Consider the following 18,862-nt stretch of genomic DNA (forward strand, 5'->3'; position numbering starts at 1 on the left):
GGTTGCTAAAGAAAGAGAGAGAACCTTTAACACTCAAGTTTTATAACCTATGCATTTAGAAAAGGGTGGCTGTGAAACTGAAAGCAGATGCTGAGTATTTGAAGGGAGCTGGGAAGACTAGGGGCAATCCTGGCCCCCAGTGAAGTCCTGGCAAAATTTCCATTGATTTAACAGGAATATGATTTCTTGCTTGATACTTAACACTCTTGTGATGGTTTTGACACGTATTATAAGCTTCATTTGCGATGTGCACATTGCTGCAGGTTCCATATCCCACCCACTACCAACTATTTATCTAGCTGCCCTTAAAAGGTTTCCATACTCAAAAAATGCAGTGATCCCTCCCCCTGTAATACAGTTAATCTCAAAGCAACCCACCCTGAATATTTAAAATGGAGAAATTTAAAACTATTAGTCATTTCTAGAAATTTAAACTATCTAAAATGTGTTTAGTATTAAAGAAAAGTTTGTAGTAAAGCAGATCTAGAGGGAAAGAAATTTAAACTGTGGGTTGGAATGCACTGAAATTCATGCTAAAAAACAACTGTGAAGTTTCAGAGTTAGAAAGACAAAATGATGATAGTGCATAATTTTGAAATGTATGTGTTGTTTATTTTCCCTTTTAAAAACATCAGCAAATACAGCTTCAGTTTAGATTAATCATTTACCATGGTTTTTGCCTCTCTGTTTTGGCAGGTGCGTGGAAAACAATATTTGTTAAATACAGTGTTTGCTTCTTCATTCCTAAAGCACCCTCACAGTTAAAAGATGGGGTTTTTTTTCCCAATATTTTCCAGAAGGGCTGCTTCTGCTGCGTGCACCCTTCATACTAGAACTTAAAATACAAATAAGCTATAAAACTCTGGAAAAAGCAACTCACTGAAAATGCTGGCTGATTGTTACGTGGTTAGAGCCACAGCTAGAGTTCTGTACTAGTAACAGGGTAGAATATAGAATAGTATAGGCCAAGTAATTAAATTCATTTAGCTGCTTTATTTCTTTTCAGTCTCCTCATATTTGTTGTTATTACACAAGTACATTTTTGTCCTAGCTGAGATCTGACCCTCTTGTAAAACAAAGAAAATCCTGCCCCACATAGTCTATAATCAAATTAACTCATAAGAATCAAATGCTGATTTTATTGGCCGTTCTTGAGGCTCTTAGCGACTTCAGTAGCAGAAAGGCAATAGGCACAAAACTGATCACAACTGGTGTGCAGACATTTATAAAGGCCAGCTGGCAAAAGCAATGCATCCCCCTATAAGGAAACACATGCCTGTCACAGAGAGGTTGAATTATTAAAACCGAAAATAAATTTAATCTATAATTTCTCTCTTACATAAGTGGCCCCATTGGGCCTTCCTTCCTCCCCTTACCTCATCACCCTTCCCGCTGACTCGGGAGTAACCCAGGGACGCAGGGGACAGGCAGGGCAGATTTGCTAGGCAGGGGGAGAGGCACAGTCACACAGTTGGACTATCTTGGCTCTCCCTCCCACCCAATTTCATTAGGGTCATGCCTATCCCAAGACCTTCTGTGTGATTAACTCTGTTGGCCAGCCCTGCAGGTGACCAAGTGAGCACACAAGGCTGGTAGATACTCATAAAGTCTCTGCACTAGTGACACTAATAAAAAGAAACGCAGAAGGAAGGTGTACAGCAAAAGTATCACTTTAAAAAGAATCCGTGATCTGGATGGGCAGAGAAAACAGCGATGTGGCACAGGCTGGGCCCTGGAAGTGATGAAGCAAGACAAATGCTTAAGTGGAAAGACAGACTAGTCTGGATTGCTTAGGGAACAGGAAAATTAGGGAGCCAATGCTATAAGTATTTCCACTACTTTCCCAGGCAAAACCTGTCAAAGAGCGAATTTGTTGTGCATACATCAGGATGTCTTTCCTGTGCCCTAAACTGAGGCTGGGCAATTCTGCTCACATTGTGGACCTTAGTCCTCTCTATCTCTCAGGTAAGAGTAATTCCAGGAGGCAGCCAAGCCCAGTTCTCAGTCCACCCGTGGTGGGATACCAAGATGAACACCTGAAATCCCTTTGCCAGTCCTTCTCCAACCTCAGAGAGCTTCTAGGTTTGGGTTGTTTGCAGGAAGATTTCATTCACAGATCACTGCAACAGCTGCAGCTTTTGCTGACCTGAGCAATAAATGCCAGGAGCCTTCCTTAGTCATTCAGCAGCCATACCAGAACCTCCTCATGGCCCAAGTCCCATATAGTGAGCAGACATCAGGCACCTGATTAAAAACTGGGCCAAATGCCCTGCAAAAGCAGGAGTGAAATTAATCTTAGACTGAGCAGCAAGCACTTATGAGTGTCTTCCATGTTGAATTTTAAGATCCATTACCATTCTCATGCGTCATCACAAACCCACTGCCACATGTGCTCATCCTCCAGCAACTCCTTCTCTTACTCAATACAATTTGTCCACACACATCATGTATTTTTTTACCTTTTTGCTCTTCTAAACTCTTCTTCCAGTCTGCTTTTCCTAACTTATTTTCTCTTCCCAGCTTTTCTCCTGTCTCCTAAAAAAGCAGTCATCACTGGTATGTGCATAATTTCCCCCCCCATACAGATAGAACCAATCTGAATTTTCAGACTGACAAAACGATTTTCCATTAAAGAGACAAAGCAAAGAAGCAAGCACTGACCTGATATTTTCTACAACTCATTTGCTTTCCTTTATTGATACAACAGTGTATGAGAAGATGCATGCTCTCTTAAATACAAAACCTAGCAGCTTAAGAGTTGCACAACAATAACTTTTTAAAAAAATTAATCTTTACCCTTGTACTCACTTCTTATCAATACCAACACTGTCATACCCACAGTAAATCCAGCAATCCCATCCTCTCAGCCTTGCTGCCTGATATTTCTTTCTACGACTTAGTGTGTCTTTAATCAGATCACATAATTCTTAAAGTAGCAACTTTGTGTTTTCACTTTTACAGGAAATTGCTTGGCTCCTTGGAGGGCTGACTAAATGACAAACACAGTAATAACAAACCAACTGATCCTCTTCAACAGGAATTGCAGAGAAGCTCTGTTGACTGAAACACACAAGAGTGAAAGAACATGACTGATTTGAAAGGAAACAAACTCTTCTGTGGAGGAAATACTGATGAAAACTGTTCTTTCCCAGAATAATTTTAAAATTGAGGCTCAAACAAATCCTAGTATTTGGCAACTTTGCTGTTGTTGTAAAGAAAGGTCTGTTGGAGGACGCAAGCAAAAGAGAGAAGTGGAAAGAGATGGCTTTATCAGATGAATGGGAGGGGAGGAGAGTATCTGAAATCTTGGCTCTAGAAGTTTGCTTTAACTTATGTCTTTTTGTCCTCTTAACCTCAAATCAAATGATTTACCCTTCTGATTCTAATTTCACCTTCTATGGGTGAATTTCACTCATAGTAAATTAGATGTCACATATCCAGTGATACTTAATGGGATTCATTTCTGGATTGAGACACTTTGAGATCTGGTCTATACAAAGATGTCCCCTGTGTGTCACAGTCTAAGTTCCTATTCCTGTCAGTGGTCGTCAGAGTAGTCTATTCAGTCAGCGTGGAGCAATTCAGCTAACCCTAAATTATGCTGAAATGCATAATAATGCATAATAAATGCTCTTTTCGGCTTGCTCACTCTACACTGTACTTGTGTTAATTTTCGGAGCTTAGATACCAAGTGTTAAATTCAGGTATCCAACATAGACATCTTGCCATCTAGACACCATAGGATATCCCTCTGAGCCTCCAGCTGCTGGACCAAAAAGACATAGGTTCTGTGCCGAATCTGCCCATCCTACTGGGCGTCCTGGACTCTCCGTGGCATCTCAAGTGGTATGAGACCTTTGTGTTGAGACAGCTACCTCAGCCCCTAGACCACATGCTGATGTGGAGACACCTAGATTTAAGAGATGGATTTTTTTTTTTTTTTTTTTTTTTGCTTCAAAACACTGCAGATAATTTAGGTTCAAAATCTTTTTTACTGGTAACTGAAAGGTGAGGGGTGGGCCTTTTTCTGTCTGACAGTCCTTCAGCAGACTGCTAGAATAATCCTCCATTCCTGGGTGGGTAGGACTCAGACCCCTGCTGCTAAGCACACATACTACCTTGATTTCAATGGGATTTCGGTACCAGTCAGAAGGACTTTTCTCTTTGCCAGGAAAGCACTAATAATATAAGTATGGAATAAGATGTTTACAAATGGCCCTTCCCTAAAGACAAGAAAACACTGAAGAGCCTAACAGACCGCATACACAAAGTGGCTTGTACCACAGTTTATGGACACCAGTGAAAATGTGCATATTTTAAGGGGAAAGTTCTGTGTGTGGTGAGTGCCTCTTGTGTTTGTGGTTTTGTGGTAGCAAAATAATAAAACCACTGCAATTGGCCTTTCTCCAAGTAGCAGGGCAAACCAATGTTTTTTAAAGGCAGTCTGTTACAACATGAGTAGGAACTACCAATTCCTGAAGCCCGTGAAATTTTTAGAAATCTGCTCATGTTTGCCTGAAACTGGTACTATATCAGAATACTTTCTAATTCACTTTCCACTGCAAGGGAACCAAGGCACTAGGCATCACTGAAGACACACTTAAAACTCAGCCAAAACAGAATATATCACTTACCTGGTGTAATATGACTTCAAGATAAAAGACTCTCATGGGACCTGGATAGATGTTTCTTATACTGCATGTTCCTTATCATCAGTTTTGACAATTTACTGCACCAGGAAAATGGAAATGTCCAATTTAAACTGACCCTCAACATACAGTTCTTTAAGGGAAACACTTCACATAAGTTTTAGATATTGGTCAATCTTTAGATGAAACAGTAAAAAAATTAAAAGGGAAAATATGGTATGCTTAGGTTAGGAACCACCTAACCTCAACTTTAGTCAAGCATCCAAGTGTCAGTTATTTAATCTAAGCTATTTGTCTAGGCTCCATTTACAGTCAGTGGTGAGAGGTAGTTGGGCAGTAAGTACCTGCAAAGGGTAATTCAACACACCTATTTTAAACACATAGTTTAGGATAAAATGAAGTAGTTTGAAGGTGCCCCCCTCGCTCCACTGGGTTAAGGGGAAGACTAGAATACTGGTGCAGAAGATACCTGACTTCTAAATGGTTAAATGAGATGTAATGAATCTTTTCCTTATGTGCTAAATATAGCATATATATAAAACGTGAAAAGAAAGAGAAGAGAAAGAGAAGAGAAAGGAAGGGAAGGGAAGGGAGAGGAGAGGAGAGGAGAGGCGAGGAGAGGAGAGGAGAGGAGAGGACAGGACAGGACAGGAGAGGAGAGGAGAGGAGAGGAGAGGAGAGGAGAGGAGAGGAGAGATCAGACTGATCAATCTCGTACATTTGTCTGTAAACAAGGCTAAATACTAATGGAATAAATGTGGTGTGTTGGTTGTTACTGGATTACAAAAAAAAAAGGACAAGATTTCTTATAAGGAAAGTTTATATAGGGTAGATCATAAATCCAAAATAGCATTGATGTTGGCTATTTAGTGGTGTAACTGAGATCAGAATGTGTCCCTCTGTAGTTCAAATAGACTTAATATGGTGCACAACAGTTTTTTCTAGTTTCTATTCAAAGCTGAATTTCACCCATAGTAAATTAGAATTCTCTGGCAACTGGCCCATAACCTTTAAACTTTTCTGGTTGATGATCTTAATACACAAAGGCTTTTTATCAGTAAACTATGTCTGGATGGGAACCAAACTCTGACTCCTACTCCTTCTCCATGCCACAACATTTTTGTAAAGCTGAACAAACATATTACACTGAACCCTGGGCTTTGAAGTGTAAACACCAATACACTGTATTAACACAAAACAGTCCAAAAATAAGACACTTATAGCCAAATTATTTCTACAGTATGCAATGGCTAAACAATGCAATATCTTTACCTGAAAAGATACTGCATAACTGTAATTTGTATTTAAGTGGTATCTTAAATAGATTATTTTCATTTTTTCCCCCTATGCATTCATGACTAAAAATAAAAAGGAATTGTAAGCCTGACAGTTTCATTTCAGAGACTTCCTTTGACAACTATTAAAAGACCATCATCACATATGCAGCTTTGAAGAAATTAGGTTACCTGAAAAGGCTTTTGTTATCTGGCATAATCCCTCTTTTCTGCAAAGGAAATGCTGGATTTCTGGAAGTAGGTTTACCTGTATGTAAAAAGAGAAGCTTTAATGATTTCATTAAGAAAAATGCTCTTTTTCCTGGAGCCTTCAATGGGTTTGTGTTTAATTTATCAGAGACACCTCATGTGCAAAACTCCTGTCAGTGTCAATAGCGAATTACAACTTTGCCATTCCTGCAACATGGGATAATGAAGTTAAAGTATGGGCTCTTCCTTCATGGCCATCACAAAACAAAAGTTTAGACTTACAGCTCTCCTCCTGGCTGCTGAGTTTTCACTCCTTCCCTGCTCCCTTTTCAGTTTCTGCAACTTCTCTGTTCTCTGCCAGTTATCAATCACTGTCTCTCACTGCATGGAAACAGCCTATGCCTCTTGAATTGCTGTGCTTGGGAACAGTGGTAAGCTAACGCAGCTAAACCACATCCAGACTCTGCAACAAAGAACTGTGTTGCACCGTGGTATGGACATGCCAGCAGCAAATAATGTTAGTCCAATATTTAAAGTTATCCGGAGACACGGGCCATCTGGTTTAAGTCCTTGCTGTGCTGCAGACTTCCTGAGGGAACTTGGACAATTCCTTTGATCACCTTATGTCTCAGTTATTCACATGTGAAACTTCTGGACATTGCAGAGTGCTGTAAGGATTATTATATTGCACAGTATTAGAGGCTCAGATATGATAATATGGGTAGAATGAGCAAAAAGCAGTTTGCAGAAGCTTGGGATGTTTTATGAATCCAAAGCACGTATATTTCCAGCAAGCTGGAGCTGCTATAAAAATTTCACTTTGGATACACTTAGATAAGGCATCCCGTCCCAGGGAACCCCAGCTCCTAGCTCTGACTTCTGTGGACATGCAGTGTTTTTTTGCATCCTCATCAAGTTCATACCTGAACTAAATACCTTTTAAAAGAAGCCCTATTTCTCCCAGTCCCCCAGTTCAGAGTCTATACTTTTGGGTCTTGCCATTATTATCTGTGCCATTGTACTTGAAATACAAGCCAAGCTTTACCCACAGTTCGGTCACATTTTTTCAAAGCAAGCCCTCAGTTTAAATCACTCACATATTTTCACCAACCCGTCAGGTGCTTATTTAGACATTTGCATATCTAAGTAAACTAAACTGTGCCCACAACATACTCAACTGAAAAAAAAAACAATCCTGAAAATACCAAGAAATATTGGCACCACTGATGCTTTGGACTGTGAGTAAGCAGATTGCAGTGCCAGAGCAAGGAACTCCCATGAAGGCCCTGGAGGAGGACACCGGTCCAGTTCACACATTATCAATTGTAGGATCACTGTCACTGTTTGGAGAGGTGCCTAAATTATGTTTACAAAGGAGCAATTACATTAGGTGAAACTCAATACTGATATAAGATGTGAAGCCTAAATTAGTCCAGCTTTCTCTTCTGCTTATGCTATTATTCTGAAATATTGCATGCATTGGCTAGTTGTTTCTCCTCATTTCTAAATTCTCTCTTTCCAATGGAGTAGATTGTTGAAATTTCCCTTGACTTCTGTAGATGCTTTTGCTGCCTGGCACACTGGTTGAGGGTGGCCAAGAATGCAAAAGTTCAAGCTAAAGAAGAGAAAAGGAAAACTTGACATTCAGTTGTAACAATTTTCAGTATTAACACTGAAATACTTACATCCAAAATAACATACTATGTCCAAATGAGAAATTGCTTTTGATCACCGTGTGTGATATAAAGAAGAATGAAATGTTGGTATCTGACAAGTATTTCTCAGTAGATAGGGAACTTGAAAAAACTTTTTTATTGCTGTTAAACCATGCTGCTGCACTATAAAATAAACACCAGATACTTTTCTTTTTATGAGTGAGTGCTGAAAATTTGGACTCGCCCTGTCCTCTCATTCCCACAAAGGATAACACAATAATCTCATACCTTCTGGAATAACTCTAGATGATGCAAGTCTTCTATTTGAATGCAGCCGGTACCATCATTTCTTCTGGAAGATAAGCAGATCAAAAGATCCCAAGGGCTCATATGACCTATCAGGAAAGAAAAGAAGCATATTGAGAAAGAAAATATCATGCAATTCCTATTTGAACAAAAAATACTTAGAGCCAAATCCTGAGGAATAGTAAACTGTTGAAGTGTTAAGTACATGAACAGCTACAGGTGTCAGAAGGGAAAAAGACATATTCACTACCACAGTTCAAGTTTTGGAACTATATTTAGGTATTTCACAGTTGGCACCTCCTGTTATACCTCCCTACTGATGTCTAGTGCCCTGGTGTCTGACCTGTTTAGCGTTCAGAAATCAAACAGTTCAATAACATGGTGCTACTTTAATTTGTTCTTTTTTCTGAACTCCTCAACATGCACACTTATAACACACATCCACTCTATGCAGTGTGATCTTCTGAGGTCTTTCACTATTGGGAAGTAAATTTTACAGGAAGTAATACCGGTCATGCTATTGCAAACAGCAGGAATTTCTAGCCTGAATTTTGGTGTAGCGGCTTCCTAAATATTAGACAGTGGATTGCCAACATCTAGAACTGGTGTACAAGTGGGAATTAAGTTGCACTGAGCAAGTAGCTAGCTTCTGAGCTAGTTCTGATGCTTCCTTTCTGGGGCAAAGCTGACCTGTGAGACCATGGGGTTCTATTATCAGGAAACAAGTGACACTGGAGTCACAGATGGCTGCTTGAAGAAAAAACAAAACTAAATTGTACCAATTAAAACACCATTATGGATTAGAGGATACAAATAGGTCTTGGAGTTTGCCCATATCGCAGCGTGATGTGGTATAGAAATGTCAATGTAGCTTCAAATGAGCTTGGCCAGCTCCCTCAAGTGGTTATTTGTTTTCTTCCATATACAGCCTTCGTAATCTGGACTAGTTAGAGATAGTGGCATCCCTCAAAAGATTAACAGAATCACTACATCTGTTGGGGACACCATGAATATGTTCAATAAAGGATAAACCATTTCAGTGACAGGATGACAATTAGAAATAAAGAACTTCCAAACAGAAAGGGCAGCCAGAGAAGCTGTACAGCATCCAAGGCAGGGTATAGCATTAGGTCAAAGCTCTCTGCAGGACAGCTATTTCAGTGACTGGTTCATTGGTTCTTTTTCTGAAGGTTGAGAAGACTACATGCATTTTATTCCATTTTGCACTATCCATCTGTGATACCTGCCTAATTTTATTAGATTACTCCCTAAATTTGGTCCCACTGACGGCCCACAGAGATATTTCTTTTGGCTGATTTCCCTCTCCAAAATGTCATTTTTTCCTATCCCAATCACAATCGCAAATGCCAAGCAGGGTGAAGATTTCACTTAAGGAGATTTAACACTCAATTTACATTAAGTACAGTAATGAACTGATTGTGCAGAATGGGTCCAGGACTATGAAAGTAACTATCATTTTTTTTATGTTTATAAGCAGTGTGACAAAGCTGAAGAGATGAATTTTCAGTTACGCTGCATCCATTACTGTAAAGAATTCTTCAATTTCACAATATGAGAACCAGTATTATGGTATAAAAATAATTAAGGCATGTGAAATTTAGGCAAGACAGATTCACTACATGCTCCTTTGTGAAAGAAACAAACAAAAAACTGCAGGTAGATAAAAATGGCACAGGCAGCCAACAAATGAAACATTAAAGAAACGTACAAGCAAATACTTCATTTTCATGCAAAAGATTGACAGCGTTAACAACCTACTCGATGACCTCACCAGCTATGTAATTATCAGATAAGCAAGATGTTATGCCTTTGACTAGTAAACACCTTTGCATAAATCATTATAATTACATATAAAGCACAATGCCTAGCTGTGTGCAGACTGAAAGGGAGCTGGAGGGCACTCCATTTCTCAGAAGCAGTTCATTTCCTTCCCTTGTTTATTGTTACACATCCTGGCCGGGGATGAATTTGATCCCTGACTCCAAAGGGTACGCTGCACTGTGTATCATTTGCCTTTAGGACACAGCAGAGTGATCAATATGAATGTACCGAAGAGAAGAAAAGGAAAGGAAAAAGGGCCCTCAGACCTAGCGTGTTTCTGAGCCAGCGCCCAGGAAGTAGAACAGTTAACTGCTAGGAACAATTTTTCAGGAGGGGTTGAATGCCTGCCATTATTTGTGTTTTCTATTTGGAGTAATTAGACATCTAGCCAGTTATTTCAGTACAGAACAATCAGAACTGAAACATGTCTATTTATAGAAAACAGGAGACTTCCTATTAGAAAAACAGCGTACACCTAGTGCTGTCTCTCAGATTCAGGCTGACAGAGCAGTCTGACTTCTATTTAAAAGTATCAATAGACTCCTAATCAACTACACGTGAAAAAATATTCTTGGAAAACAAAAATGAGAGAGGCATGTGTTACAACGGTTATTTTGTTTTGGAGCAGACTCTTCTGTGAATAGATATAGCCTAGAAATCGCCCATGTCATTCCTCTCATAGCTTAACCTTTTGTGGAAAATGAACATCTATGATCATGAGACCATGAGTCTGTCTCCCTTCTGCAAATGTAATAATTATAAAATTATATCTCAGCGAAAAAGTGCTAGTGTTATTAATATTCCAGTAACACCAAATGGCCCAGGCAAAGGATCCCAAGCTGTCAGGCACTGTATTTTAACACAGAAGAAGATCCCTTTCATAGAAATTATTTCTAAAGTAAAGCGAAATACAACGTGTGAGCTAAAACAGCCTACAACAAAAGAGAAAGGAAGAACAAAAATGACAGTAATAACACAGGTCATTTGCATGGAAAAACTCATATTTCAAAATTTTTTTAGAGATGTTCAATGAAGAAGTATTAATAATGTCTCTATTATTCCATCTTCAATGTACACACTGTTTTGCTGGTTTCCTGTAGACTTCATATCAGAAAGGGGCTTTGACAGGACATTTGAAGTGGAAGGCTGAAATGGATACTTCATATCTAACAATTTAACTACTAGCAATTTCATGAAGCTTTTTCCACATAAAGGGCTTTGTCTACAGTTACAGAAATCTTGTTTGCTTTATTCAGCAAACTAGTGGACCTCAGCGTGCAGGAGCAGTAGATCAGTTAAACACTATGAAATCCCTCCTCATGGAGATAGTCTCTACTGCTTTGTATTACTTTATGTTTGGGCAAGGAGAAAAGTGGTACCTTAAGATGAGAATATGCAATTGTATGTCCATCCCCTCTCTGAGCACCTTTTCAAAACAAAGTTTTTTAGTTCAGCCTGTTAATTAAGGCCTTGCCTACACAAGGAATGTTCACCTGCAGAATTACATCTTATTATGCAGGTAAATTGGGCTTAATGTGGATACAGCTTATGCTGGCAGCATGGTGCTTCTATTCAGCTATCTTTTTTGCCATCCCTTTCCCCTTCCTCTCCTCCAGTCTTTGTAGCCCCATCTTGCAGTCCCATCTTAAAAAGTGTTTGTGTACCTGAGCTGTGTATCTCATGTTTACCTGACAATATCAACCTGAGTTGCTAATCCAAGAATCAATAGTGCAGCATACTTTGATTCCAATCCACTGTGACCACTGTTAATTATGCTCATTCTGAATGAGTCAAACTACATGCTATTCAATTCAGAGAGCAATAGGTTTCAACTGAAAATTGATATAATGTACAAATTATGATTTTCAACAAGATACCACTGTTTTCATTGGCTTTGACTCTGACTTGTTACTTGGAATAATTAAAATGGTTAATGTGGAAAAATAATCTAGAAGATAACAATCCAGAGAGAAAAATAAACATGTTTTTAGCAGCAGTGGAAATAGCAATGCAGAAACCAATAAAAACATTTAACTTTTTCTATAAAAATGTTCTGCAGAGAGTTTCTGTGTTCTGATACTATAGATCAAAGTGAACAGAAACCAAATGAGAACCATAGGATTTAATGAGGTTTTAAACTTATAGCATATACATTTTGTAGATGAACTTCAAGAATTTCTGGAGGTTATTTCTAAGATGAAGTAATTTTATTCCTACCTTTGAAATTATCAAGTTCTCCCCATGAGCTATGGCATTGGAAGCTGGATTTTGCAGGAAAACTGTTAGATGCATGCAGCTCCATGGAGTTTTTAATCTCTTCTGTGTATAAACAGAAAAGTATTCTTTGATTTAACCAAATGAGTAAGTTTTATCTCAATACCTCATCTTCAAATTTCTTTTTTCAGTGTTAAGGTCCTCATTCTGAATTTTGAAATGAAAGAACTTTGAAAATCAAATACAGTTTTCATCTTTTATGCTCATCTTTCTGTACTTCATTCATTCTGGGAAGTGGAAAGGCTGGTCAGCTTTATTTTTATTTTAACTTCTAGTCAGTTTGCAATTTTGCACTTGCTGACACCATCACCCTAAAAATAATCAATTTACAAGCATTAGAGGATAAGAAGATGACAAGCAACAGCCAACATTTGTTTGTCAAGAACAAATCATATAAAACTAGTCTAATTTCTTCTGACAGAGTAACTGATTTAGTGAACAAAGGAAATAGTAGTGATGAAACAGTTTGACCTTAGTAAGTCTTTAGACACTGTTTCCACATAACATACCTATCAGGTGAGTGCACAGCTGTTGGAAAAAATGAACTCTACGCTATCAAAGTGGATTTTTTTTGGAGCAGAACCTCAAAGCATAACCCACTGTACATTCAGTTCTGTTCAAATTTCTTATTAACAAATTGAAGGATGGAATAGCGAATGCATTTATAAATAGCAAATGACACCAAGTTGAGGGGAAGTATAAACACTTTGCAAGACATTATAAGAATTCAAAATAATTTTGACATATGGTCCAAATTCAACCTAAGGAAATTCAAAACAAGTTCAAAGTGCCATAACTTGGAAGGAGAAATCAGATGGACAGATAAATCAGAAGGACAGATACAATTGGCCAGAGAGCACTCCTGTAGAAAATGACCAGATTCATAAACTGTGTATGAATTAAAAATGTAATACTGTTTCAAAAAAAAAATCCCCAAATAACTTTTGAGTTGTTGGCAAAGATTTATTGGGACTGAAAGAGCTGACTTTCCCTCCTTTAAAATTGCACTTTGAATTTATTCCATGTCACATGGAATTCTAAATAATAGGGACTATTTTGTTATAATCATAACTCTGCAGACATTAAGAATTGCAACCAAACCTGTTTATGAGTGTTATATACAAGGCACAGGAGGTAATCCTCCTGTTGCGGTTGGTTTTGGTCATATCTCATCAGTAATGCTGTTTCCCAGTTTTGGAAAACATGGTTTCAATAGAGGGTTACAAGAAAGAGGGTTTTAGAAGACCTTGCACTGGGTCTGACTGGGATGGAGTTAAACCTCTTCCTAGCAGCCTGCACAGTGCTGTCTTTTAGATTTGTGACCAAACCAGTGTTGATAACACACCAATGTTCTTAGCTATTGCTGAGCAGTGCTTGCACAGTGTCAGCACCTTCGCTGTGTCTCACTCTGACCCCCGGCGAGTAGGCTGGGGTGGGCAAGCGGCTGGGAGGGGGCACAGCCGGGACAACTGACCCCAACTGGCCAGAGATATTCCATACCACGTGATACCATGCTCAGAAATAAAACTGGGGTGTAATCTTTCCAAAGCTGCCATTGCTTGGAGGCTGGCTAGGTATCAGTCTGCTGATGGGGGGTGCTGAGGGATTGCCTTTGTATCACTTGGGTTTTTTTTTCCCTTTTTTTCCCCTTCACTTTTTAAACTGTCTTTATCTCAACCTGGGAGTTTTTCTTGCCTTTTTGCTTCCAAATGTCTTCCGCATCCTGCTGCAGGGGGTGGTGAGTGAGCACCTGGTGGGTCCCTAGTTGCTGCCTGGGTTCAACCTACCACACATTTGAACTCTGAAGAAGATCAAAAGAATTTTGATTTTTTTTTCAGATGCGTTTTCTCTAAAACAAGGTTAAGGTGATAGGAAATGCCTTCCCCATATGTATTGTTTTTGGTTAGGATAGAGTTAATTTTCTTCATAGTAGCTTGTACGGGGCTATGTTTTGGATTTGTGACTAAAACAGTGTTGAGAACAAAGGGATGTTTTAGCTATTGCTGAATGGTGCTTACACATCATCAGGTTTTTTTCTGTTTCTCACGCTGTCCCACCAGCAAGGAGGCTGGGGGTGCACAAGAAGTTGGGAGGGGACACAGCTGGGACAGCTGACCCCAACTGACCAAAGGGATATTCCATACCATATGACATCATGCTCAGAAAAAATCTGGAGGAAGAAGGAGGATGAAGGGGGGATGTTCACAGCTATGGCATTTGTCTTCCCAAGTAACCAAGTTACACATGATGGAGCCCTGCTTTCCTGGAGATGGCTCAACACCGGCCTGCCAATGGGAAGCAGTGAATAAATTCCTTATTTTGCTTTGCTTGTGTGTGTGGCCTTAGCTTTACCTATTATACTGTCTTTATCTCAACCCACGAGTTTTCTCACTTTTACCCTTCCGATTCTCCCTCCATCCCACCAGGGGGAAGTGAGCGAGCGGCTGGGTGATGCTTAGTTGTCGGCTGGGGTTAAACCACCACACCATAGAATAAATTTTTACTGATCCAAAATCAGTTGTCCCCTTTAATCACTGGAGGCAGGATACAAAGTAAACATTTTAATTTGCAGCAAAGATTATATAAAGAAAGTTTCTAACTGCAAGGATGAAGTAGTGGAATAAGTTACTTTAGGAGGTTACAGAACCCCTGCCAAGGGAGATCCTGAGATTTGTACATGATGTTTTTTTAAAAGAAATTCCCCTCAACTCTACTTGAAACATATTTCCAGGCACCTCTGACCTGCATGGATGTGAAGAGAAGATTTTCAAGAAAAGGTATTGTTTAGGTACTGATGCATTAAACTGTATTCAAATATACTTTTGGCATGTTGTAATCCTGGTCTGAAAAAAAAAAAAAAGATTAATGTAAGTTTTAGTTTCATGTATCATGACTCTTCATAGTCTACAGGGGAAAAAAAAAAGTCAAACTCCTCTGCTCCTGCAGGGTAATGGAGTGAGCACAGATTGAACCGAGTTTGGTGAGGAGGCACATATTTATGGAAATAGCTGCTTGTGCACAAATCCAACTTTAAACAAGACAGAGGAATATGTTTTACAAAGCAGGCTTCATCCCTGCAATGTAGTCAATTTATAGGACCCAATAGTTTGCTACTCAAGAGTTTAGAGTGGAAGAACTACCAGATGTCTGAAAGACAGAACTACTGCCTCACTGCCTGGCTCTGAACTCTGGGCTGGATTTTATGCCCCTCAGCATCTCAGAGGGCCGCAGCATCAGGCAGGCTGCGTGATGGGGTTTGGGGACGTGGGAATTCTACACCTCTGAAGATCTGAGCTTCACTGATAACGCTCCAGGGAAAAATATCCTTTGAAGACTATTTCTGGTTACGGCAGCTTGGCTGTCTCACTTGTGCAAAGATCAGAATGCCGCTTGTTGGACTGAATGCTTTCTCTTTGTTAACGATACGGCCTTTTGTAAGTTTTTGGTATCACTGTTTCATTTGTAGGGCTTTCCCTGGAGGAATGTCTCATATCTAGGTGTGCAGGAATTTTCCCCTTAAAGAAGTAGTTATTGGAGGTATTTTAATTTTCCTTTTGGCGTGGCTCTTGATAGTCATAAGCTATCACCAATTTGAACTCACTACAACAACAATGAAGAAATGATCACTCTGGTAAGTGAAGATAGTGTAGGAAAAGACGGCGAGGTTTCTGGTATTTGCTGAACTATTCTGGAAAGCAGCTGTTCACTTGTCCACGTGCAAACCTCTCCCTGTTTCACACAGCGTGCTCCATGCTACTTGTTGAGACTGACTGTACTCTGCCATAACGCATAGTCCAGTCCAGTAACCACCTGCTTAACTAGACAAATTAGGCTGAAATCTTTTGGCACATTAATTGCACTGTAGTATTATAAGTGTAAAAAAACCCACCCTATGTATGAGGCTGAGATTGTTGGACGCAGTCAATTAATTCACAAAATACTTTGTACAGTTGCTGTATGGCTGCCAGGGAAAGGCTGCAGGAATCCTGAGGAAAGTCACTATTCACACCCCTTGAGGATGATCAGGGTTTTATTTTGGCTCAGTTACCCCATAACTAAGAGGATCTGAAGTGCCAAGGGAAGCATTCTTTGTGGAGGAGAGGCTGGCGTGAACCAAGTGGAACCAGCCTAATTCCCAGGATAGCTCATCTGTCCCTGACAGCTTAGCACAAAACATTGCCCTGTGCTCAAGAATTAATGCATAGTCACATCTGAGTTCAGCATTTGGGGAGTGAAATAGCCATTTGAAGTCCTATTGCAGTGCCTCAGACATAAACGCCTGACTATTCTGTATCTCTTCTGCAAATACTGTGGAGACATGTTAGGTTTAACTACAAATGGGGAGGCATGACGCTTCCACTCTTGTCTGAAAAAAAAGAGAGAGTTATTTTATTACTGTTTCCTCATATCAGGAAGGGCCAGGCTGCAAGCCTGCTTTTCTTGTCAATCCAAAGCAGAATTCTAAAAGCACAAAAATAAATGAGTGTAACAAGCCAAGAGCTACCAGTTTCTCCCAGAACTCTCTTCTCAAATTTGGCAAGATGTTTTCCTTTTTCCTCCTGGTCTCAGACTCTAAAACTGCCTTGGACTTACGTACCAAGTCAACCAGTTACCATCTTCCTTAGTGGAGTAATTGATAATGCAAGGCAAATGACTTTCTCTAAAAGAAACAAAAGAAATTTATTGCAGGCATAAATACAAGAATGGAGAAGAGACAGGACAATCCTTTCTCCACTTATATCACATCCAGTCATGCAATTGATTAGCAATCTTTTCTTCAATCAACGAATTACAAATTATAAGAGACAACCATGAAAGAATTTGCAGATCTGCAGCAAATGATTTAAAGCAGCGTTTTTCAATTTGCAGATAACTGGTTGTCTGTAAGACAACAAAAAGTAGTGCACAAAAAACCTGCAGTATTAGTAAACTATATCCACATATTTTTCTGTGCAACCAAAGAATGAGCAGAATACTGGAAATAAAAGTAACTAAAGTACATTCAAAAATTATATTAGTCTGACATGGGGAGAAGAGTACTGCAGAATGTAAGACAGGTACATTGGATGGTTCTTAGTTCATTGGGGAGAGGCTGTGTCAGGCTAAGAATAATTCTCCATTGAGTTGTATTACACATTGTAACTCTAACAACCTATAGTTTTTATCGTGGCATAATCTGTCAACTTAAGCTACGAAAATATGCTGTCAAAATACTTTCTGATCTACAGTAGAGTTCAATAGCAAACAAAAGGAAAATATGTACTCCTGACCCAATGGCAAACACATCAGGGCAATTCAAACACTCAAGCCTGTTATTCCACTTCTGTGCTTACACACCATGCTTTGGATGAATATTCAGATTACTCTGGTATGCTCTCCACAGACGGGTATTTTCTGCACAGCAAGCCTCAGTGAAACCAAAAGCATCTAGTAATCCAATATGGTATGCTCTACCTGTATGCAAGCTAAAAAGGTTTACATCCCTAGTTGCTCCAAAATGTTGGAATTCTTACTCTGTATGTATTTAATACCCCAGGTAGGCTACCACAGTAAAATCTGCTAGATATGTTTCTCACTTGTACAAGAAAGCATTGTGGGACTGAGACCTAACTTTCTCTGGGATGGAAGTACTTGGTACCTAGTTAAAGCACATAGCTGTCACAGATCTGCCAAAGCTCTACTAATCCATCTGTGTGGGTGCTTCCTTACCTGCTGTGAGAAGGAAATTGTCTGACAGAAAAACCAGATTGAAAGATACTAGACACAGGCTACAGACATTGGACTGGGATGAAGAACCAGGTGAAAACTGAAAAGAGAGGATGTGCATGTGGAAAGGAGGATGGTCATGCAGTTGAGACATTTAGGGATCAGACTGGGGTGAAGAAGCTCATGGGGAGGGCAACTCAATAGTTAAGGAAGTTATTGTCCATATGCTCCATCTGTCATCAGCATTGGAAAATTTGCAATGACGTCGCTGTCCTGATAGCAGGGTTTGGGGCTAAGCATGAGAGGTGGCAATGTGCCATGCATGGATCAAAGAAAATGAACCAAAATATTAGCAGATTTTCACACGTGCATCCCACAGGAGGAGGAAAACCACACTGCTTCACGTGATGAGGAAGAGGGCGCCTGGCTCTCCAAGCCTCAGCGGAGAGGGAAGAATAGCTCCAGCCTGCTCTGTGCCAAGGAAGAAGACTCTGCCTGACACAATTGGTTTTGGACAACCCTCACTGTTACGTGACCCAAGTTATTCTAACTGATAACTGTTGGGACTGTATCCAGGAAAGAACTTCATATCCCTGTTCTGCACACCCTGAGGCAAAGTCATGTGAAAAAGCAGCATGCAGTCATGAAGTGGAAGGATGTATCATGAGCGAGTGAGTCAAATCAAAGTTGAAAAGAGTGCATGTCACAGCTTTTGGGTACCGAACTGTGCACTGCTTTTGTGTATATATGCCTGCTCTGGTCTGATATTCACAAGGTTCTTCAAGATCTCCCACTGCTTATTATAAGGTTATTTTATTTAACTTCAGATAACATAAAGAAAAGTAGCAGTTTAAATATATGAGGTAGATACCTCTGTCACTCACAGAGCAGAGTGGCAAAAGAAGGGAAACAAACACATGGCAATGTGGCAATAAAAACAAGGTAT

General features: G+C 39.6%; 1 protein-coding gene across 2 annotated transcripts in view; it reads right to left on the reverse strand.

Moving 5' to 3' along the window:
- Positions 1-18,862, reverse strand: part of CPED1 (cadherin like and PC-esterase domain containing 1) — a 174,099-nt gene that overhangs the window by 111,763 nt on the left and 43,474 nt on the right. For both annotated transcript variants that reach the window (XM_075146952.1, XM_075146961.1), the window contains 2 exons: positions 8,077-8,183; positions 6,116-6,191 (listed from right to left, as the gene is read on the reverse strand). In XM_075146952.1, the coding sequence (XP_075003053.1) occupies positions 6,116-6,191; positions 8,077-8,183 (183 nt within the window). The remainder of the gene's footprint in view (positions 1-6,115; positions 6,192-8,076; positions 8,184-18,862) is intronic.

Source organism: Calonectris borealis, chromosome 1 (assembly GCF_964195595.1).
Source record: "Calonectris borealis chromosome 1, bCalBor7.hap1.2, whole genome shotgun sequence".
NCBI classification, from domain to species: Eukaryota; Metazoa; Chordata; class Aves; order Procellariiformes; family Procellariidae; genus Calonectris; species Calonectris borealis.